The sequence below is a fragment of the Electrona antarctica genome (genome assembly GCF_951216825.1).
Source record: "Electrona antarctica genome assembly, chromosome: 7".
NCBI lineage: Eukaryota > Metazoa > Chordata > Actinopteri > Myctophiformes > Myctophidae > Electrona > Electrona antarctica.
In genome coordinates, this window is record NC_136812.1 from 21313708 (window position 1) to 21337699 (window position 23992).

The following is a 23992-nucleotide window of genomic DNA, read 5'->3' on the forward strand; positions in this document are numbered from 1 at the left end:
TGTGTGTGTGTGTTGGCAGAGGATCTCTGAGTCAAAAGGGGTCATACTGTGAGACATGAACATCAAAGTGTTGCTTTTTCTGTCTCCCGACAGTTAAAGAGAAAGGAGGGCAGGATCAAAGAAATGGACAGACAGACAGACAGACAGACAGACAGACAGACAGACAGACACTTAAAGAGACAAGAGATCATGCTTATATTTCTCTTTCTATCCATCCATCTATTGTATCAATATAAAATATATGTTTTAACATAATTTGCGTTAATGCGCGTGTGTGTGTGTGTGTGTGTGTGTGTGTGTGTGTGTGTGTGTGTGTGTGTGTGCGTGTGTGTGTGTGTGCGTGTGCGTGTGCGTGTGCGTGTGTGCGAGTCACTCACCCTGAGGAATGAGTCCAGCGCACCGTTCTCCATGAACTCGGTGATGATCATTGTGGGCCGGCTCTTGGTGACCACGCCCTCCAGCCTGATGATGTTGGGCTGGTCAAACTGGCCCATGATGGACGCCTCGGACAAGAAGTCCCGCCTCTGCCTCTCGGAGTAGCCCACCTTCAGGGTCTTGATGGCCACGGGCAGCTCCTTCTTCCCCACCAGCTTCAGACGACCCTTGTACACCTCCCCGAACTCCCCTGAGGAGGCACAATGCATAAACTACTGTATAGGGCATCCCAAATACATTAATGTCTCAGTGGGACCCAGTCGTATTATTACATTCTGAGTCTTGTTCACGAGTGAGGGGAGGACGGAGAAGGAGGTCAGCCGGAGAATCGGAGCGGCAGGGGCGTTATTGCAGTCGCTGTAACGCACTGTTGTGACGAAAAGAGAGTTGAGCCAGAAGGCAAAGCTCTCTGTCTCTTCGTTCCTACTCTCACCTATGGTCATGAAGTGTGTGTCATGACCGAAAGAATAAGGTCATGAATACAAGCGGCCGAAATTAGTTTTCTTCGACGGGTGGCTGGCATCTCCCTTAGAGATAGGGTGAGAAGTTCAGTCACGCGAGAGAGATTCGGAGTAGAGTCGCTGCTTCTTCACCTGGAAAGGAGCCAGCTTAGGTGGTTCGCGCATCTGGTTAGGATGCCTCTCGGGCGTCTCCCTAGGGAGGTCATCGATGCACGTCCCACTGGGAGGAGACCCCGGGGCAGACCAAGGCGCAGTTGGAGGAAACACATCGACTCACAGGCCTTGGAATGTCCCGGGATCCCCCAGGAGGAAGTCACTAATGTTGCCCAGGAGAGGGAAGTCTGGAGCTCTCTGGTGGAGCTGTTGCCCCCGTGACCCGACTACGGATAAGCGGTTGAAGATGGATGGATGGATGGATGAGCCTTATTATATCTACAAGCCCACAACTCGTTGTGAGCTTCTTGATCAGCTATTTTCACTATTTCTTTGGCAGTTTTAATGACATACTTTTTTGTTTTAGATTTTTTCTTCTTTTCTTTATTTTCTTTATATTATCATGTATATTTTTGGAAATCTTTTGAAATGACAATAAAACATTTAGTAGCAAATGAACATTTACTTGCGACCCTGAAATGGGCTTCGACCCATTGCGATAAACAACAACAATTGTGCACCAAAGCTGCATTACACACCCATTACACGGCTCCAAATCAATACGTATTTTTTGCGATGCTGCATGAGGACAGATTGTTATTTACAGCAACAGCTAGAAGAGAGGTTTGCCAGGGCAGGGAGAGTGATACAAATATACACGTTGTCATGTGGGAGCTGGCCAGTTGGACCACAGTCTGGTCAACACTGGACAGACACCTCCCTGGAGGAACAGGGAGTTCAGCGCCTTGTTCAAAGGCACTTTGATAGCAGCTGAAAGGAGAGCACCACTTTATTTATTTCCCCAACTACTTCTCTACATCTTATTGCCCAATTAGTCTCGCCCTAAATCCATCCTTGAACAAGACACCGAGCACAAGCCTGTCTGTCCTAAAGTCCATCCTTGCAGCGAGCACAAGCCTGTCTGTGTCTGTGTTACCCACTCAGTGTACGATGCCCTGATTAGAGTGATGTAGTCAGGGATATGGAGTGATATATCATTGCTGTTGGGCAGAAAACCTATGATCTGATTTTCACTTTTCGTGTTTCTTTCGTAAATTAACGCCCCACTTGATCATACTGCAAAAGCATCAAGCAGATCTGCAAGCTCGAAAACCGCTTTGAGCTTGTCGATGTACCACTTTTGCTATTTTTTTATTTGAATCCTTAAAAGTAACACTTTTGGGTTTCCACCCGAGTGACGAACGATATGGTGAAAAAGAAGATTGTGTCTGCTGGGCCAATTGTTCTCTCTGATCATGTCACTGGGTGGAAATTGACTGCAGCTTGGAAGTGCTGAAGCTTGGAAGTGCTGGCTCAATTCATGTGCCGTGTCCTCTTCCATCTCTCCTTTTGTTATTATTTAAATGACAATTCAGTTCGCCTCAAGTCAGACCAAAGGCCAGATCTCGACCCGTCTCTGTTCTCATGTCATGATCACACAAGTCAAGTTGCGATCAAGATGGATTTCTGTGAGTCCTCACTGCTTTGAGCATATTCAGCCTTGACCTTGAGTTTACGTCCACAGTAGGAGACAGGGATACATTTTGTCAAAATAAAAGCGCCCCATGCTGTGGGTGTGTGTGTGTGTGTGTGTGTGTGTGTGTGCAGTGTGTGTGTGTGTGTGTGTGTGTGTGTGTTGGCTGTCACTTCAAAATAAAAGCCCTAGTTCCAGAGATAAAATGGGGGTATGTGAATAATGTATGAGAGATGGGAGTTGGATGACAGGCTGTGTCATTCGCTCCCACTCTGATCTCTGCTCCACATCTCACAGCTCATTAAAAACAATCTAGTGCCACCAACGCGACGGAGACGGAGGGATGGCTGGATGGAAGGAATGAGCAGGAGAAGGGGTGGATGGGTAAAGAGGCGGTGAGAGCCAGTGTTGCCAGTGATTTTCAAGATAAACAATAAGCAACCAGGTCTACGAAAACAAGCCAAAAGAAGCGACTAGGGCTACGGCTTTTTGAAAATAGGCGATCTACAAGCTCACAACGTGACAACACGTAGATTGGCTATTTTCAAAAAAGTAAAAATACTGTACAGGTCTCAATTGTTCATAAATAATGTTTCTTTTGAGTGGATCCAGCCGGCTCCATTCACTGCCATGTATTCATGGAACTTCCGGTGCGAGATTTGGCTCCCATGAAAGTGTCCATGAAAGTGCCCAGTCACGTGACCATGACCTTTCCTTCTCTAAGCTTCCTTGTGACTAACCAGGCCGTGTATCCCCCATAGAGCGTCGCAGTCCCGCCCCCTGTCATGACGACGCCAGGCCCAGGAAATTAATCCCAATGCATTTTTCCCATAGACATTTCAAAAAGTATTTATTTAAAGACGGTTACGCCGTGGACAAAGCCAACTCCAGTCGTGACAAATCATGACAATAAACACAATATTTTGGACCAAACAAACAATTACACAGAAGAAAAACAACAAAAAAAGTGTTAACCTGCCGTTTTTTTTCTACTTTCTAATTCTTTGTTTGGCCCAAAACATTGTGTTTATTGTCATGATTTGTCACGACAAGAGTTGGCTTTGTCCGCAGCGTAACCGTCTTTAAATAAATACTTTATGAAAAGTCTATGAGGAAAATGAACGGAGAATCATTTCCTGGGCCCTGGTAGGGGGCGGGACTGCGACGCTCTATACAGCTGTTGTTGTTGGGCATGGAGGAGCAGCATCGCCCAGCGGTAGCATCAGCATTAGCTTAGCTTGTTTTCATGTTTTATAAGGTCCTAAACCTCCTAGTTTGTCTCATTTTGAGCAGAAAAAGGACAAATAAGCGTGCACATCGGATCCGTATCTAGGTCTAACATGCAAGTTAAAAATAAATAAAAATGAAAATATTCTTTTTAATTACTGGATTAAATTAAATTAAAGACGAGTTCCCTCTATCTGGCAGAGGCAGGTTGTGAAGAGAAAATTGAGGTCCCGCGATTGTGTTAAACAACATTAGGAATAAAGGCCAAATCAGCAACTACCCTTTAGAAATAAGCCCAAAACAACGCAGTAGTTTAGTAGAAAGTAGAAAGTACTCATTATGCAGAATGTCCCAGTTTTCAAATGTATAAAACTAGAGGTTAATGCACTTTCGGCGCACCCATCATGCGCCTGTAACCCTACCGACTCGACTCGCGTGTCACGTGATCGGCCGTAGCCAATCGGAAGAAGGAAACACAGGCGTCCAGTTCCTGTTTCTGCGCCGTGGAATCTAGGCTGCATCCGTGGTGATTGAACAGAACGCAGACGTTCTGGGATAATTTACTATGTCGAGGACGGTTACTATATTAGCGCTTCTGAAGAGAAATAGACGTTTTAGACAGAGGGAGTGAGTAATGGCGAATTTGAGAAACGGAAGCTGCAAAAGCTGGGTTGAAAACGCAGAGGTAAAGTGAGTGATGTCAGAGCACAGAGAGAAAGAGAGAGAGGGAGAGAGAGAGAGAGAGAGAGAGATGCAAAATAGAGACAATAACAGAAGAGACGGCAGAGAGGGAGAGGTGGTAGGTTGGTTTTTTATAAGCCCCTTGGGGATTTTTATCTCACCTGCACAATCCACAATCACATTTTATCTTCACTTGCATTTGTGAGTTTTTAGCATTTTATATGCACAGACATGCTCTAAGTGGCAGAACCTTGCGGGGGTGATGGAGGTGGGTTTCTTTCAGTGCACAATCAGAGAGAGAGAGAGAGAGGGGGGGGGGGGTGAAATCACACAGAGAGACAATCAGAGAGAGAGAGACAGAGAGAGAGAGAGAGAGAGAGAGAGAGAGAGGTGAAGGTGATTGGCACAGCAACAGAAAAGGATGGAATCGCAGAGACAGAGGGAGATAATAAACAGAGAGAATAGAATAGAGAGAGGTAGACAATTGTAGACGAATCCTCCCTCTCATACTGCAGCAGGTGAGAGCTGCCATGGAGCATTGAGTTGCCGTGTATTGTAGGCCTTCATTTCAAATCTGTCTCCCGTTTTCTAAATATCGTATTTTTTATTTATTTTTGCAAGCCAAGTGTGCAGAGCAGACACTCGGAATGCATCAGTCTTTTACTCGTCTTGATGTTTGGATGAAAACCAACATGTTTTATATTAGTGTTGTCGCAGAGCCGCAGACCAGTAAATCAGGGCACAATTATGACATAAACAGCCATTCTTGGGCACAGGCAACAATGGCATACAGTATCAATTCAACACATTCACACCAGATGTCCAGACAAACATTTTTTTAATAAGCTGCATTTCTTTGACTAAAAACTCTGACTTATGACGCCAGTCTTGTCTTTCGATGTGAGAGGCTGCCAGACTTTAGTCGTTTCAAAGTCTTTGCAAAGTGTTCCAGTGTGTGGTAGATGTGGTACTGTGGTCTTTTAAAAGTCTTTTCACGGTGCCATGGCAGGCATTTATTCCTGCATGCATAAAAGCCTCATTTGTGTTTGTGTCGGGTGTCGGGTATGACCCCCATGCAGTCACCTTTGAATGCCATGTTCACTTTGCTCGAGTAAGGGTTAAGGCAGGATCAAAGTTTGAGGAATGCTAAATTGTAGTTTTAACTTCTGAAACATAGGTTGTCATTACAACACACATGGTAATACCGTATATATCCTGATAACAAGCCAAGGCAAGCCAAGCCAAACATTAAACTTTTAGTCTCACAATAAAGTTCAGCACTGCAGTCCCCCCCTCTCCCTCCTTAAACTTTCTCTTGGCATCAATCTAAAGAGGCAGACGGGTAGAACAAGACAGATGGACTGGTATCTATGCAGGTAGGCAGACAGACAGGCACATAGATGTATCTGTCTAGCTTCAGCCTTCATGTGGATGAATGGGTGGACGGGTGGATGAATGCACAGTCAACCATCCAGTAAACACACTATTTATTACCACACCGACGGGGAGCAGTGGGGCATTGCCAGATAGAATGTGGAGGACACGCACACACACACGCACGCACGCACGCACGCACGCACGCACGCACGCACGCACGCACGCACGCACGCACGCATGCACGCACGCACGCATGCACGCACGCACGCACGCACGCACACAAACACATACACATACACATACACACAGTGTTAATTACTATACCTGCTCCGATGACTTCCTCGATTTTCACCCCGGAGGGATCGATTTCCTTGGCGAACTCGTGGACGGCCTCGTTGGGGTCCTCGTACGTGAAGGGGTCTATGTAGATCTTGACCCCCGGAGAACTGTGACCCTCGGAGAGGGTGGGGAAGGTCACGGTGGGGGCGGTGCCGTTGAACATGTCAGGCCTCAGGGTCACCTCTGGAGGGAGGGCAGAGTGTGAGTCAATGTAAATACTGTGACTCGTATTCCATATTGGAGATGTATTGTATACTGATTCTCAACTTGGGAGACCCCCAGGGCTCCTTGAGGGAGTTCCAGGGGGTCACCCCATCTGCCAGTAGACTTGGGTGAGGTGCTGGAGTCAAAATGAAGCCAGATGAAGCCTCCACACATTCAAAACTGTGCAAAATCATATTTTTATTTTATTTTTGAGGGCCTCCAATACATGGCTTTTGAAGATTACGTCATATGGCCAAGTCTATGGGATTCTTAATGTTTGTTTACAGCAGTTATGACGTAAACCGTTTGCCAGCCAAGTCTATGGTGTTTAATGTTTGTTTAGGCAGTAAATGACATAAGATGTCATATGGCCAATACATCTTGCGGCCCTTTTTAAAGCGAACATTTGTAACTCAAATTTTTGCTTCTGGAGGTCCGGGTCTATATCTGTTAGATGGGGAGTCATATCATGTTGGGTGGTCCTTGACATGAAAAGGTTTAAGAAGCACTGCAGTAGATAGCAGCAGGAGAAAACAGCAGTACCTCCTCCTGGGTTGTACTGCTGCAGTTTGTCTCCATAAACACTCTGCTTCAACTGTCTCCTCCTGTAGACACACGCAAGCACGCACGCACGCACGCACGCACGCACGCACGCACGCACGCACGCACGCACGCACGCACGCACGCACGCACGCACGCACGCACGCACGCACGCACGCACGCACGCACGCACGCACACACACACACACACACACACACACACACACACACACACACACACACACACACACACACACACACACAAAGAACACATTGTTACTTTACGAGTGGGAATTAACCTTATGCAAGTCCAAAACTGTTACGCAAGAAACACTTTCGGGGTTTTTATGTGTGTAATATGTAATATATTTTACTAGTATTTCAAAATGCCTGTGATGTCACAGGCATTGGTCTCAATTCCTTCCTGGACTACATGTTGTCTCAGTAAGACAGCCCTCCCCCTCTCCACAAGGAGGAGCAGTGAACCAAAGCATTTTGGTCATTGTAGGAATTCAGCAATCCAGTCAACCTAGGCAAACACAGGCTACTTTTTTTTTTGTGGTGCAAAATTCAAATTGCGCTACTGTTATTGTTATCTACTACAAATACTATTAACATTGAGTGACTGCAGCTTCTTCGAGTGGTGAAATGTCCCTTTGACACTGTGGAGCAGAGCTGTGTACAAACTTCTCATCTTTTTACAACTCGTCGTAGCATATTGAGAGTCCTAGTTGAAATGTGTCAACAAGGTCCTTGCATGAACACAGAGTCCCACATAGACTGGGAATCACTCATCATATAACTTACTTATCACACATCATATTACTTATCACACGTACTTATCACTTATCACTCATCGCATGGCCACGGGAAGATATTTACAGTAGGAGGTGCTGAACGTTCATTAGGGGGTGATGCGTGAAATAAATTTGTCACGCATTTTCACACAGAAAAGTGGCTTTTACTTTCCCCCTCCACACACATGAGCAAACTGACACAGGCAATTAACCAGTTTATTAGGCCTAGTAACAGAAATCTGTTTTGATCTAAATTATTATTATTATTCCCGTCCTGTCCGAGGGGGGGCTGTGCCTGCACGGGGGGAGGGGTGCTCCAGCCCCTCCAGAACCCCTACTTCCCTCAGCCATGTATCTACTGTAGGACAAATCCCGGATGGGCTAAATCAGGATGATCCCTACTTACTTGAGATTTTACTTGCAGCAAACAAAAAAAGCTATTACAAGAAACTGGTTACAAAAGAATTGTCCCACTGTTGACCTATTTATCGACATTGTGAAACAATTACATCTCTTAGAACAGATGAGCTATTCTTTGAGAGGGAAAACAGAGCTGGGTGAAAGAAGATTTGGGAAATGGACAGATTATGTTTGATAGCGGGGTGGACAGAGTGAATATGGGGCATGTCCTGCCTGTTGTTAATGAATGTAATGATTTCAAAATCCTGTAAAATGTATTGTTGTCACTTGTTGCTGTACATCCCATGACCTCTTCAGTTTATTTTTATTTTATTACTGTTTGTGTTTGTTTGTGTGTGTCTTGCATATTTCAAAAATTCTAAAATAAAGAGTTTAAAAAAAAGAAAACATTAATAATTTCACAATTTAATTAACTCAGTTAACTCAGTTATTTTGACAGCCCTAAGAAGAACATGAAAAAAAAAGAAATACGGAGATACAGCAATGATATTACATCACATGTAGAAGGAGAGATGAATAGAGTTTTGTGGTCACAAACGGACATGCGTATAAAGAGACAGCTGGGTGGACATGTTGAGGTGGACAGATGGTGTTTACACTATATAAAACAAACATTTGTGTGTGTGTGTGTGTGTGTGTGTGTGTGTGTGTGTGTGTGTGTGTGTGTGTGTGTGTGTGTGTGTGTGTGTGTGTGTGTGTGTGTGTGTGTGTGTGTGTGTGTGTGTGCGTGTGTGCGTGTGTGTGTGTGCGTGCGTGTGTGCGTGCGTGCGTGCGTGCGTGCGTGCGCGCGTGCGTGCGTGCGCGTGCGTAGGGTGACACATGCAGTCCTGTTTAATGTAACAATGACGCACAACGTGTGCATGTGTGTGTGTGTGCGTGTGTGTGTTACCTGGTACAGATGATGGCGATAGCCACCAGGGAGACGATGCACACTCCACCGACTAATGAACCTGCTATCAGGGAAAGCTGCTGTCCGAGCTCTGACTTATACTCATCTGGAGACACACACACACACACACACACACACACACACACACACACACACACACACACACACACACACACACACACACACACACACACACACACACACACACACACACACACACACACACACACACACATATATGACTCATCTAGAGAAGCATCTAGAGAAGCACAGATACGCACACGTGTGAGTTAAACTACTGATTCTCATGCTGACAGCCAGTGTTGTACCCGAACGATCGTTCACGAACTCGTTCATACTTTGGGTGAACGTGAACTGAACGTACTGTATTTCTGCTTGATGAACGTTATTGTGAACGTGTTCATTTCTGGCGTGTGTGAACGTCACTTTCTCACGTTCAACTTCGTTCAAGAGTGAGTGTTTCCATAGAGCCTTCCAGGCGAAATCCCCGGCACTAAAACACACCCTAAACATGCCTTAATATCTAGCGAAAACCCCACCAATAAGTGCTTATCCGACACAAATTAACTAATCTTTCTCAGCTGTCACTGGAGCGTGCATCTGCATCTACTGCATGATGATCCACGCAGCACGCAGACAGACAGCAGACACTGTCCCAACTCCCAACACAAACACTGAGGGAACTTGTTGTTGTTTGATTAAACATAATGTGCCACGAAAAATAGCTTCCTATAGCTTAGTTGGTTATTATTGCGTCGAGGAGGTATGTGTCCATAATATCACCACGAACGGCCAACAAAAGACATCTCTCTTCCACAGTGAGTGAAGGGCAGTGATGCCTGATTTATTCTTCGTCGTACAATGTGTTCCGTGCTGAAAATAAATCTACAAGCTCTTGTATATCAGCTATTTTCAGCATGCGGAGATGCAGGCTCTGAGAACATTCAGAAACTTTTGCCTTCATAATAAAAGCATGCATGCCTTCATAATAAAAGCATGCAGCTTTCACAAGTGTGCCCATATAGACAAGGAAAATAATTAAGAATTCGTTGGCATTTCACATAGCAAAAGAGCATTTTTTGTAAAATGTAAAAAAAAATATTGTATTGTAAAAGTTGTCACTTCATTAATCCCAAAGTTGTTTTTTAAGGTTTGGACTTAATTTGGAATAAAGTCTGCGGTTTTATATGGCTATGGGCTGTGGCAATAATTTAAAAACAAAGAACGAAAAATAACTATAATAGTAGAACGATGAACTTTAGTTCAAAATTTTGAATGATGAACTGTGAACTGAACTAGTTCATAAAAAAAGAACTTTCCCAACAATGCTGACAGCCCTGTCAGCACATATATGGAAAAACACTTAATATTACCCACACAATGATGGTCTGCACTCACTCCTTCCCCATTATTCCCACACATACAATACAAATCCAAGCCATGCCCCATACCGCCGCCTTACCGTCTGTGAGTGTCTGGAAGAGCATGTCTTTGCTGTAGGCGCCGTAGCCAGCCACGGTGCGGGCCCTCACCTGGACCACGTAGCCCGTTCCTGGCCTCAGGCCCTCCAGAACCACACTGGAGGTCCCGCTCTGGACCACCGAACTGTTCAGCACAGATGACTGGGCCTGGGGAGGGTTGTTGAGTGTGGTACGGTGGTGGTGGTGGGGGTTATGGAGGGATAGAAGAGGGACATTTTAAATGATATAGAAATAATTGTTCCTTAAACCGTTAAGAACTGAGGCCGATTCTATGACGCCTTCTAAATCAGTTTTTCGTTGCCAGGGCCCCCATAATGATATGTATTTGGCTCTGGACCCCCATCTGAAAATGCATGTAAAAAGATTGTCAATAACACTTTAAAGATTTTTCAAAAAATCATCAAAAATAGCAGATGTAAAAGTGTCATGCTGTGAGCTTGTATATCTGCTATTTTTGAATATCCAACGCTAAAACCTAAAATGACACAGATGCTTTTCCGGTATATATTGATGGGTTAATAACATTTCAGTCAAGACTGTTAGTTGCTGATACTAATTGTGGTTTGGGAACGGCAAGGCTCAGCTGTTAGCAAGCTGTACAGGTTGGGTTGTTGAGTGAGACCTTTCAAGCCAGGAGGGCCAGTTGTCCCATTAGTCGGTCGGTCTGAAATCAATAGCATGGTAATGGTAAGATGAGACGTTGAAAGGATAAGTATGAGCCTTAGGGAAACATCTGTGTGCAGAGGTAATACACCCTGTTTTGTCCTCTTAACATCCAAACTTTTCTTCTTTTTTTGAGCGGTGCCTAACCGCTCCAATGACTGGCCATGTGTGTATGTCTGTCTGTCTGTTTGGAGTATGGCGTTTTTTTGTACACTCAGGACATAAACTCTGATAACAAGCAATCATTTCGCTACATCCTATGTATTGGTAAAAAATTATAATAATACAAATGATAACCAGAACGCAAAAAGGATACTATACATGTCTCAGAGATTATAATACATTAAACACGTGACAATATGTGAGAAATGTATTTGAGAATGTTAGGGCAGAAATGTATTTGAGAATGTTAGGGCAGATTCACACTGAGTCAGTTTGATTCAAACTCTGAATCTGCCCATAATCCGGATGGAGCTGGGGAGGAGATGGGTGAATTTTAAGCCTCCAAAGTGATGATGAATCACGGAACAGCAGCAGGAGAGCAGCCTCACAGTTATCATCAGTGGGGTTGAGTACGCCATGTAAACACTTGACATTATGCTGTGTGAATTATGATTTGTTTGCCTGATTGGTTTTCGCTATTGAAGTGGTCCAATCACCAGCTTCAAGGCAGGTAGTTTCTGGACTGAACATACCGTTCCGTTCACTTTGAGCAGTAGTGTTTCACAGCAGCCGACAAAAACTGTCTCTTTGCACTGCATTTCGAACTATATTTGCTTCTTTTGATGCTTTTGTGTAACGCTATGAACAAGTAGGGCGTTAATTTACGAAAAAACACAAAGTTAGACTGCGACGATAACCACGTTTATATACTGTCTACGGTATATTATATCATTTTAATCTTATGGTCTCTGTATGACTGCCTGTTCATTGTACCTCTTTGCTCCATCCTTATCCCTCTATTCTCACTGTCAGGCCCTCCAGCTGCCTTCATTAACTTTCATCCATCTACCAACTGTATCCTCTCTCTCTCTCTCTCTCTCTCTCTCTCTCTCTCTCTCTCTCTCTCTCTCTCTCTCTCTCTCGTTCTTTGTCTGCTTGCTCTCTCTCTCTTGTCTGGTTTACCCTTATCTACCTTCCCTTCCTTTCCCCCTAAAGAAAGAAGGCCGTCAGACAAACAAAACACAGCACCCCACCACACACACGCACAAATGCAAGCATGCACAGTCACACATTCATAAACACCCACGCATCCTATACCGTAAAAAACGTTCTTGAGATTGAGTTTTCATGTAGCTCATTATAGACAACGGACCTTTCACCTCACCTTCCCCCTACTTGCAATCCCCCCACACACACACACTCGTTCTCTGCTCCCCTCTCTCTCTTCCTCCTAACGATAATGAGGTTTCACTACTGTATGGCGCCCTGATAGAGAAAAGAAAGGTAGATAAGGCCAGGGGGAGGGGGAGGGGCCTGCTGAATGTTAGAAGTGGTATAAGGGTTTCAGGATATTCACATTCTGTGATCACACGCGCCGCACGCGTGTATATATACAGTATGTGTGTGAGTGCCGTGTGTGTGAGAGGGAATAATTATGTATACCGCCTGAAAAGCCTAGATTACACCACTGGTCGAGGACACAGGAGCGTCAGACAATGATGATGGTGAGGGATGCTGAAGGAGATAAAGGAGAAGGAATGGTGGGGACAGGTCAGGCGAAAGGGATGGTGGGGACAGGTCAGGAGAAAGGAATGGTGGGGACAGGTCAGGAGAAAGGAATGGTGGGGACAGGTCAGGAGAAAGGGATGGTGGGGACAGGTCAGGAGAAAGGGGGAGGCAAAGCCTAATGGGGTTACGTGGCACACTGGCACTGCATTGGGAGGCAGAGGTGTTAAGTACTTAAGTAAAACCGCAGTGCTTTGTTGACTTAAGTACCAGTGGCAAGTGCAGTGTGCATTATCGCTGACGCCAGGTGGGGGATGGGGGCGAACATTTAGACATTGCTTGTTCCCCTTTTTGAGTTACATGGCTATAGACAGCCATGTGTGTCCCTGGGTCCCTGGCTGGGTCGGTCTGTCTGTCTTGAGCACGAAATAACGTTTGGTTGGTTTTCACAACCATGTGTCACTGTTGTGAACAGAACGGAACGGAACAGAACAGAACAGGGACCCCCTGGGGACCCCCACACGGTAACTCTGTCATTTCTCAACAATTTCGGATGTGGGGCAGCTCACCGGAACCGGGCCAGCCCCCTGGGCACGTTCCTGGGGGTCTGGATGTTCTGGGGACACAATAACTACTCATGCAAAACTACATTTCAATATTATCTATTTATTTCCTTTTATCTATCTGTGGTCGTGACACAAATCAGTTATGTCCATTTACGACTATAATCCCATAGGCCTATACAGTTGAATGCAGTAACTGAGGGTATGGTGGCAACGGTTTAAAAGCCACAATGAATCACTTTTAAAACCAATGTGTTCCATTTCATGGGCCCATCCGACATGCCAAAGGGGCAGGGCCTGCCCACAGTCCTCACATAAAATAAAGGTCAATGTGATGGGGCCCAGGGACCCCCCCCCCCCCTACTAAGTGCATAATAAGTTGTTGCTGTCGCATCGATACCTCTTATCTCCATATTTTTTATTTATTTTATTATGGCCCTACAGTAGTTGATGATACTACAGCCATCAAAACCATCAAAATTAGCAGATATACAATCTCAAAAACGTGGTGCAAAGAGGCGCACTTTAACCTTGTCATTATTTGAGTTTTTGATATGTGTGGTTTTTCAACCGAGACGAAGTACTATGGTTAGTTTGTACTTTGAGTTTGAATTGGAAATGTTGAAAAGAAATGGCACGGATACTGCAGGGAGATGTGAGGAAGGCAAAGAAAAAAGAGGTAAAGAATGTGTGTGTGTGTGTGTGGGGGGGGGTGGAGGGGGATTGTGAACCACAATGTTTGATATTGCAACATCCCCAGGAGGCTCTTGTGTTTCATTTAGCATGCTGTCGCTGGCAGCGTAGCCCAGAACCTTCAGAATCACTGTAACTACTATACCTGCGCAGAGGCATTAAAATGACAGGGTTGTGCTGGGAGGTGAAGCTAGGAAGGCTGAGCTCAGGGGGAGGGAAAGGATTTAGGGTTGGGGGGGAGAGGGTGTGGGGGGGCGGGGGCTTTAAGGTTGGTTAGGGGCAGTAGTCGGTCTAGGCATGCCTGGTCGACGGAGATAAGTAACGGGGGGCCAGAAGAACCTTGTCTCCCACTGCCATATCTAATTCGCTACATTCAAACCTGGTTATCATTAGTATGCTAGAAAGGAGGGGTGTGTGGAGGTAGGGCAGGAGGAGAGAAGGAATATATAAATCGTTTGGACTGGAGAAATGTTGGATAGTAAAATGTGATGGAGGGAGGAGAGAGGAAGGGAGAGACAGAGAAGCTAGCGTCTATTGATAAGCCCGCCCAGGCTTATCAAACTATAGTTGAGGACTTCTTTTGACTTGGATCTGAGCTACCATTATATGTTTTTTGTTTTGTGTTTTTCAGTCAGCTTAGATTATAATATAGAGCTTTCGCAAAGAACAAGACAATACATCTTTGTCTGGATTAGACTCAGCGTGACCAATGACCATAACAGTATTAAGACTCCATTAGACTCCAGATCAGCATCAGTAAGCAGCCTCTAGCCATTGTGTCTCTCATGCATATCTATTTCCAATCTACATAAATGAACAATGTTTATGTTCTTTCTCGTGGGTGGTTTTTAATTGAAATATTTAAATATTTTGATGCCTCTCGGCTTCATCAAGTGAACTCGACTGGAAAAAGGGGAGAACAAAGCAGCCAGGGGACCGCGTCACCTTGGCCCTTGTAATTCATAACAGCCTTTCAGCAGCCATGGTTAATACATGATTTACTGTATGCCGTATGTTACTAGGTCAAGGTCGTGGATAGATGTTTTTGTCCCATAGTCACAGTGAAAATAATAGCTGCTGTTTCATAACTCTCTCGTGCATGGTTGCAGAAATATCTTGGTGAACAGTCAGATAAAAATGCTCACTCACACACGCACGCACGCACGCACGCACGCACGCACGCACGCACGCACGCACGCACGCACGCACGCACGCACGCACGCACGCACGCACGCACGCACGCACGCACGCACGCACGCACGCACGCACGCACGCACGCACGCACGCACGCACGCACGCACGCACGCACGCACACACACACACACACACACACACACACACACACACACACACACACACACACACACACACACACACACACACACACACACACACACACACACACACACTGATTCTGTGATCCCTACCTTGTCATAGTACCGTATCTCGTAGTCCAGGATAATCCCGTTGGGCTGCTCAGGCGGTGGCCATGAAAGTGAGAAACTGCGGCTTGTTGAGCTCACTTGGTGCATTATGGGAACTACTGAAGGAGCTGTTCACACGCACGCACGCACGCACGCACGCACGCACGCACGCACGCACGCACGCACGCACGCACGCACGCACGCACGCACGCACGCACGCACGCACACACACACACACACACACACACACACACACACACACACACACACACACACACACACACACACACACACAGACAGAGGCTGTCAATATGTCTAACAATTGCAATCTTAACAGTATGTTTTCATGATACATTTGTAAGGATTCCTACAAGTTGAGAACCAATAGCAGAAATATTTTATACTCTCCTCCTGGGACCTAAAATCACGAAAATAAATAAGAAACAACAATAGCCCTGAGTCAGATTTCTTAATCACCATGATGCATATAGGCACTGCTAAAAATGTTTTTGTTAAACATCGTATTTCATGTGCAAAATTATTACAAACTGTTTACTCGTTGTCCCAGCAGCATAACACAGCTGCCACGTGAAAATTGTAACTCCCACTTAACACATTTAACAGGTATTGAATTGAATTGACATTCCACAAGGTGGAACCTGGGCAGAACAAGGCAGAAAGCGCCTGCTGGTTAAGTCAGTCAGGGACCTATCACAACACTGACAATGGGTCAATTGAATAGGACCATAGGCCCCCATGCAAGACCTGTTGTCAACATTTTTAAATACCGTTGCAAGTTGAACGGACAATAAACCCGTTGTTTCTAAAACTCCCCCAAGCGTACCGGTGGGAAGTGGGAGGATTCCAGCCAACAGTGGCCGGCTGTGCAACCTGCTGCACAGCAAGCGGCACGACCAATCAATCATCATTTTCATTAGGAACGAGCACACGTGTGCCCTGGTTGAGGTAAATGATGTGTTTTCTATCAAAGCGCAAGCGGCTTTTAAATCTAAGTTGCAGTAGCGAGGGGAAAATATCACTTGTGCCTTGTCTCCATAAAATATTGATGGAGCGGTAAGTCAGCTCCCCCTTTTATGGTCTCTGAGAATTACTCTGTCAGTGCAGGGGATGGGAAGGGATGAGAAAGAGAGACACTAGACGGGAAACGGAGGCAGAGGGAGAGAGCGATGGGGAGGGCAACAAAAGATGGATCAAAGAGAGGGATGAGGAAAGAAACGCAGAGGGGCGGCGCAGGAAGATAAACAGAGGGAGAGGGAGCGGAGCGCAGGAGCGACTGAGACGTTGATAGACTGGAGAAACAACAAGGGAGAGATGACACGCTTAGAACAGGTTCAATAGGTTCACTGCACAGTGAACACTACCCTCTCTCCTCCTCTACTCCTCTCCCAGCCATCGCCTCCGCCTGAAACCTCTCCCAGCCGTCGCCAGTGTGGTGGAAAAAAGTACTCAGATGTTTTACTTACAGTACGTAAAAGTATCAATACAACATTGTAAAAAGTTCCTCCATTATTCAAAATTCACTTGAGTAAATGGACAAAAGCATTTGGAATCAAAATAATTCTTATGTACTAAGTATTCATTATGCAGAATGTCCATACGTTTTCAAAAATGCATCAAGCTCACAACACGCTGAAGTGGTAAATGTATGTTTTGTAATAATAATAAAAATCTACAAGTAACTAAAGTTTTCAAATAATTAAGTGGAGTAAAAAGTACAATATTTGCCTCTGGGGTGTAGTGTAGAAGTAAAAGTATTGAAATGTGGACATACTCTAGTAAGTAGCTCACAATTGTAGGACCACTTCACCACTTTTCAACCTATCTTCATATAATAGGTCCTCACTAATAATCATGCAAAAATGGCGCAATTTGCAGTCTGTGTCTCATAGGAGGGCTGTGGGCAGTTCAGAAACCTCCAGTGACATCATCGATGGGGAATACAAGCTAATAGAAACTGCAGGCTTTCTTGTCCTGAAAAGTTGCAATGCGAAAATGGAAGCCATCGTTCTCACGATAATGAAAATCTAAACATTTTTGTAAAAACAATCTTGTTTAAAAATAAATCAGCCTAATGATGATGTTACTGGAGGAGGATTGAGTAGAAAGAATTTGTGCCATTTTATCATGATTATTAGTGAGGACCTATTATATGAAGATAGTGAAAAGTGAAAAGTGGTGAAGTGGTTCTTTAAGTACTTTACTTGAGTAAATGTACTTTACTTCCCACCACTGCATAACAGGTTCACGCACGCACGCACGCACGCACGCACGCACGCACACACTCCCAATCATCACCACCTTCTGAAAGCCCCTCTCCTCTCCCATGTCTTCAGCCTCCCTTTGAATCCACTGTGACATTGTAAGACACTGTATTGTGCTATGCAGGTGCACAAACACATCAATAAACGCACGCACACACACACACACACACACACACACACGCACACGCACACGCACACGCACACACACACACGCGCGCTCATGTGCACATGCATGCATTATTATACACACAGACTGGACTGTTTTACACTCACCAGCCTGATTGGTCGTAATGTTGATTGACAGCTGCTGTGCAGGGTACGGGCTTTTGTTTGATACTCCATTTACTGCCTGTATGGATGGAGGGGGAAAGAAAACCCACATGGTAAATTAACAGCATGCAAAGTTAACTGGTCAATAATTCCACTTTACAGATTGTGAAACAAATTGTTATTGTCATAATTAACAAGCACAACATTGTTTTCAATTAAGGCTTTTAGATGCATCAATATTAACCCATTTTGAGCGTGTTTTAAACATTATGTTATAATTAAGCTATTGAAAAATAGCAGATCTACAAGCTCATAGCGCGCCACCGAGTGGCGCGCTATGAACTTGTAGTTCTGCTATTTTTGAAAAATCGTTAAAATGTGCCTCAAATCTTTCAGAAAATTGTCATGATTTAGAAAACTTTTTTTTTTTAATTTCGACGTCAGGCCTGAATGGGTTAAGGCTTTATAATATACAGTATATTATGCACCAATATTTGAGGGCAGACCTTGCTTGCTGGTATAATCACGAGCAACATTCATATCGTCTGTCGGGTGGAAACTAATTCAGAAATAGCAGCAGTAGCAGATCTACACACTCAGAGCGCGTTGCTTCACAGCGCGTTTCGAGCCACGTTCCGAGCTTGTGGATCTGCTACTTTTCATGCTTTTGTGTCTCGCTGTAGCATCACAAAAGAAACCCACAGACAGTTATCCTATTTAGACCTGAGGACGCATCTGTGTCGCATTAGCTTTTCACCACTTTTAACCATTATTTTAAACTTTAGCTGTTGAAAAATAGCAGATCTACAAGCTCATAGAGCTTTATAAATCTGCTATTTTAGAAAAAATGTGAAATCGTGTGCAAATCTTTCAATATATAGTTGTTTTTAACTCAAATCTTTGCTTCTGGAACCAAATATTGTCTAGATGGGAGTCACGGCCAAAATACAGATAATTCTGAGGGTCCTTGACATGAAATAGGTTGAGAACCACTGACATACGTAGAATCATAGGACCTTCAGAAAACTGTCATGATTTAGTCAGGTCTTAATGGGTCTCGCTGCCCAGACCTCTACTCCGCACTTCATGACACTGTGTTAAATTAGGCCTGACGTCGAAATAAAAAAAACGTTCGCTCTGAAAGAATATATATTCGAAGATTTGTGCCGCATTTTTAAGATTTTTCAAAAATAGCAGACCTACAAGAGCTTGTAGATCTGCTATTTTTCAATAGCTAAAGTATAACATAATGCTTAGTTAAAACACCAAAAGGGGTTCCCGCCCAAAATGGGTTAACTCTGTCCCAGTGCTGGAGCAGTGCCTGCTACAAACGGTTACCATTATAGAACCGCAGCATATATCTGACTGAATTCGGTTGGACTTGGAGCCAATCAGAGCACCGTATGATTTGTTTCATATTAGGGATGTCCCGATCACGTTGTTTTGCTCCTGAGCCGATTCCGATCATTTGATTATGAGTAACTATATCTGCCGATGCCGATTTTTCCCGATCCAATATTTACATTTTTATCGAACACACACAATAGTACAATATCCAAAATCACAGAAAATATCCAGTCTAATATATAATATAATATTGATACTGCCCCGATCACTTTTTTTCTCAACCCTAGTTTCATATCCACTTGGCTAGACTAGTCATATCTAAACCTTATCTTGAAATACAGTTTCCCTTCAATTTTCCCAAGAAATACAGACACACACTATAGTTTATTATAGGCCTCGTACGTGTTGTCACAGGCTTGACTTACATAACGTCTTAACTCCATTAAGCCCTTTCTCATTAAAGGGAATTAAAGTTGTCGTGACATTTTCAACCTTATCTTCATGTAATTGGTCCTCACTAGTGTGCATTATGGCACCATTTATGTAGCCTGGGTTCCAGCCTGAAATGTCACTTCGAAGTGACATTTCCTCTGAGGTGGACTGTTGACATACAGAAACCTGCCTACCAATGACATCATCATTATAGTGGCCATTTCAAACACGATTACAAACATATATTCTTTTGATTGATGCGAGAACAATGGCTTCTACTTAAGCATGCTAACTTTCCAGGAAGAGACAGCATCAGTGGCGTATCCAGGAATTACGTTTTGGACAGGCAAGATGTGTTAATTGTCGTCTCCCCGGGCCCGCGCACAATCGTAGCACTAAAGGTTTTCAAAGAGATATACCTGCCAGACGAGTAGGATACAAAGGCTGAAAGGCATGCATTTACATTCCAATGGGTGATTGAGGGTCGCGCTCTACCGCAACGGCCAATCAGCTGTCCATTAATAGTTCTCAGGTCTTGTTTTTGTCCTCTTTTTGAGTGGTGTAAACCACTCCTACAACTGGCTTTGTTAGTTTACGTGTCTGTCCGTACCAAAAAAAATGAGCATGGTTGCTATGGTCACCCAGTTCACACGGGTGTGATTTCATTACGTCAGACATTACGTCAGACCACAGCTGATCAGTCTATATAAGACCTTACACCACTCAGTTCACACGGGTGTGATTTCTTTCTCATTGTATGGATTTTGGCCAGGCCAGAAATGGATTTGGACAGGCGGACGCCTGCCCTCGCCTTATTGTAGATACACCTCTGGACAGCATTAGCTTGGATCTGTCTGATGTCATCGGTAGGCAGGTTTCAGTCCACGCAAATTATGCCATCTAATAATGAGCATTAGTGAGGACTAATTATACGAATATAAGGTTTCAAATGGGTGAATGACTCCTTTAACTCCAACTATCCTTGTTAATGATTCATCATTTGTTTTACATCCAGCTGCAGGACTTTGCATATATTGTAACATCTGTGTTTGAAGAGATTAAGCCGTAAAGATTTATTGGGATCGTTCAAATGTTCTACACACCACTGCTTCTCAACGTGGGGTATGGGGACCGAATGGACTCTTTTTTGGTCTGTATTGTATTATTTATTTATTTATTTATTTCCCGCTTTTTCTACCCAATTTAATCATTTAAATTGATCCTCCCCACGCACATTTCTGTGTTGCCACTGCTGTTGTATCCTACTGACTATAGATACCAGTGAGGAGCCCCCACCAGGAGGACGTAGAGCCTTTGTCCTACTCTTCGCGCCCACCACTCCCTGCTCACAGGTGCCGCCCCAACCCGTGGGATTGCATGCAGTGACAATTATCACCCTCCCTGCCCGGTTTCCCTCCCCCGAACACGAGCCATGTGTGTTCGTATAGATAGATAGACGCTCAACAAAGTCAGATGCACCACGGTGGATTCGAACCCACAACCTCTGTGGTAGTGGGAAGGCACTTTAGTAGCCTGGCTAATAAACCAGACCGAATCAGCCGTTGGCAAAAAAAAAATTCCTGCCGGCGGATTACGGTCTGGAGAGGCTCAATTGTACGCCCATTTCCTACACCAGAGAACTGGTGTGGCCAATCGGGACACGGTATGCAATATGGGCGGGCTTTGGTACAGTGACGTTCAATGCTTGAGACCTTTGACTGACAGTAGCTCTGACCAATTGCGTCAAAGAGAAAATGTTTGAACCCGCCCCCCGGGAAACAAGATCCATACACAGCATCTCCAGACTCAAATACCACACGACAGTGTGATTTGAGTCTGGCTTATTAGCCAGGCTAGCACTTTAGCACTGTGTGACTATGCCACCCGAGCCCTGACCTAATGGACTCTTACAGAGTCTGTAACTCAGAGAGACTATATCCCATTCAGGGAACCAACACTGAGGATTTGACAGTGTAGATTGAGGTCCCAGGGATTCAAATCTCATCAAATGCATATCAAACCGGAGGGTGCTTGAAGTTAAAAAGGATGAGAGTCGCTGTTCTACATCAAACTAGCGTAAAGCTAATGAGCAGGAAAAAAACCTACAGTACTGTCACTCCTTTTATCTCGAAGTCAGTGCACTAACTTCTTTTAAAATAATTCATATTGTCTCTGAGGGTGGAAACCTTATGTCCAAAACCGTTCAGTCCTGTTCTTTTTAGGAATCAAATTCAAATATAGCAAAAGTAGCGGATCGACAAGCTCAAAAAGTGTTGCTTCGCGCCGCGTAACCTGCATTTCGAGCTTGTAGATCTACCACTATTGATGGTTTTGTGTGACACTGTAGTATGATCAAGAGAAATACAAAACGTTAAAATATGGAGATAAGAGGTTTCTCCCCGACAGCAGCGATGTGCGGCATGTCTCCTAACCTGTATGTGGAAGGTGTAGGGCGTGTGGGCCCACAGCTTGCTGATCTCCACCCACGTCTCCCTTAACCCCTGCCTGCCCGGAGAAAACGCCACGCCACTGTCGTCACACGGCTGGCACGCCCGGCGCTCGCCGCTGCGGCAGCGGCGACACAGGACGTTGTAGGCCAGGTCGTCGCGGTGGCCAGTGTCTCGGGGAGCGTGCCATTCCAGGACCACAGAGGTCTCGTTGACGACCGACACCACGTTGCGAGGCGCTGAGGGAACGCCTGGACAGTCAGACAGAGAGACAGAACACGGAAGTTGAGGAGTGAGAGAGACAGACAGAGAGTGAGTGAAAATACAGAAAATACAGGCCAAATTATCTTCAACATTATCTTAATTCTTTTACTGCTACGTACGAACATATTCGATCATGTATTTTTCAAGTCTGGGTAGCTCTCATCGGTAGAGCTCTCACCTTTGGACCACAAGTTCATGGTTTCATCGAATGGAATAATTTGGAGGTTGCACACATTTGTTCCGTTCACAACTTTGGCCTCAAAGTATTTTCAATTGAAACCTCTATTTATTCTCAAAGGGACATTGAGTTTGCCATCATTTGCAATGTCATCGAGGTGAATCAAGTATTATAGTTTTTTATTGATTATTATTACTATAGTAGTCCATACCCGTTCGGAGGTATGAACACCAAAAGTAACAGTTCCAACAAACACACATGTCCCGTTGACGTTGACGTGTTGCGGGGGCAACCATTTCACGCTCTCAAGAGTTAAGTCATGGTTAAATAATAAATATCTGTATTAGAAGAACTGTCTGTCTGTCTGTCTGTCTGTCTGTCTGTCTGTCTGTCTGTCTGTCTGTCTGTCTGTCTGCCTGCCTGCCTGCCTGCCTGCCTGCCTGCCTGCCTGCCTGTCTGTCTGTCAGCTAGCCATATTTAAAGGGGAATGTGAAGAAGAAGAAACTGACTTTCAACCATGGCATGTATAAAAGCCGTTTGTACGCCCACAGTCCAGCCAAATACTGCTCTTCCTATTAAGATGGCAGGTCAGAAGAAGAGGTGATGACTGATGACCCCATTATTAACAAGAACTTTCCCAGGCTTTCTTTCCACTATGCTACTTCAAAGGCACACGCAAGGCAAGCATGCACGCACGCACGTGCACGCACGTGCACACGCTGATGAAATTCGATTTTCTGCTAGAGAGGCATCCACAGTGAGAGTTCACTGTTCCGCGTCACTAAACTGATTGTTGGTTACAGGTTATCTCCAATATTATTCTAATAGGAAGTATTCTACCAGCCCTGAGGGCGAGAAGAGGGCGAGAAGAGGGCGAGGACGAGTGCACGCATCTGCCTGGGTGACGGCAGACTGCTGGGCAAGCGCTGGCGCTTTGTCATGGTGGGTCAGATCAACATATGGAATGAATTCTGTACTGGCCATATATGGAGAATGTCTTGAGTGTACAGGGTTTGATGAGGTCAGATCAACATATGGAATGTCAGAACAGGTCAGCTCCATATATGGAGATCTAAGGGTCTCAAAGGGGGCAGTGTCTTGAGTGTACAGGGTTTGATGAGGGCCCAGGTAGGGCCGGGCCTTAATTCTCGGGCCTGTTGAGAACTCTAGTTTTCGCCGGCTGCTGGGCGCGGATGCACTAATAACTTTGGGTCGGGCCCGTCTAGAGTTTGAATGGACAGGTATCAGTAAAAAGGGAAATA

The 23992-nt window shown here is 44.8% G+C and overlaps 1 protein-coding gene across 1 annotated transcript in view; it reads right to left on the reverse strand.

The window, feature by feature from the left end:
• Nucleotides 1-23992, reverse strand: part of LOC306926835 (ephrin type-B receptor 1-like) — a 70101-nt gene that overhangs the window by 7707 nt on the left and 38402 nt on the right. The window contains exons 8-15 of the mRNA XM_079506297.1: nt 22274-22539; nt 18066-18141; nt 15514-15638; nt 10481-10646; nt 8998-9103; nt 6895-6956; nt 6133-6330; nt 378-625 (exon numbers count right to left, since the gene is read on the reverse strand). Of these exons, the coding sequence (XP_079362423.1) occupies nt 378-625; nt 6133-6330; nt 6895-6956; nt 8998-9103; nt 10481-10646; nt 15514-15638; nt 18066-18141; nt 22274-22539 (1247 nt within the window). The remainder of the gene's footprint in view (nt 1-377; nt 626-6132; nt 6331-6894; nt 6957-8997; nt 9104-10480; nt 10647-15513; nt 15639-18065; nt 18142-22273; nt 22540-23992) is intronic.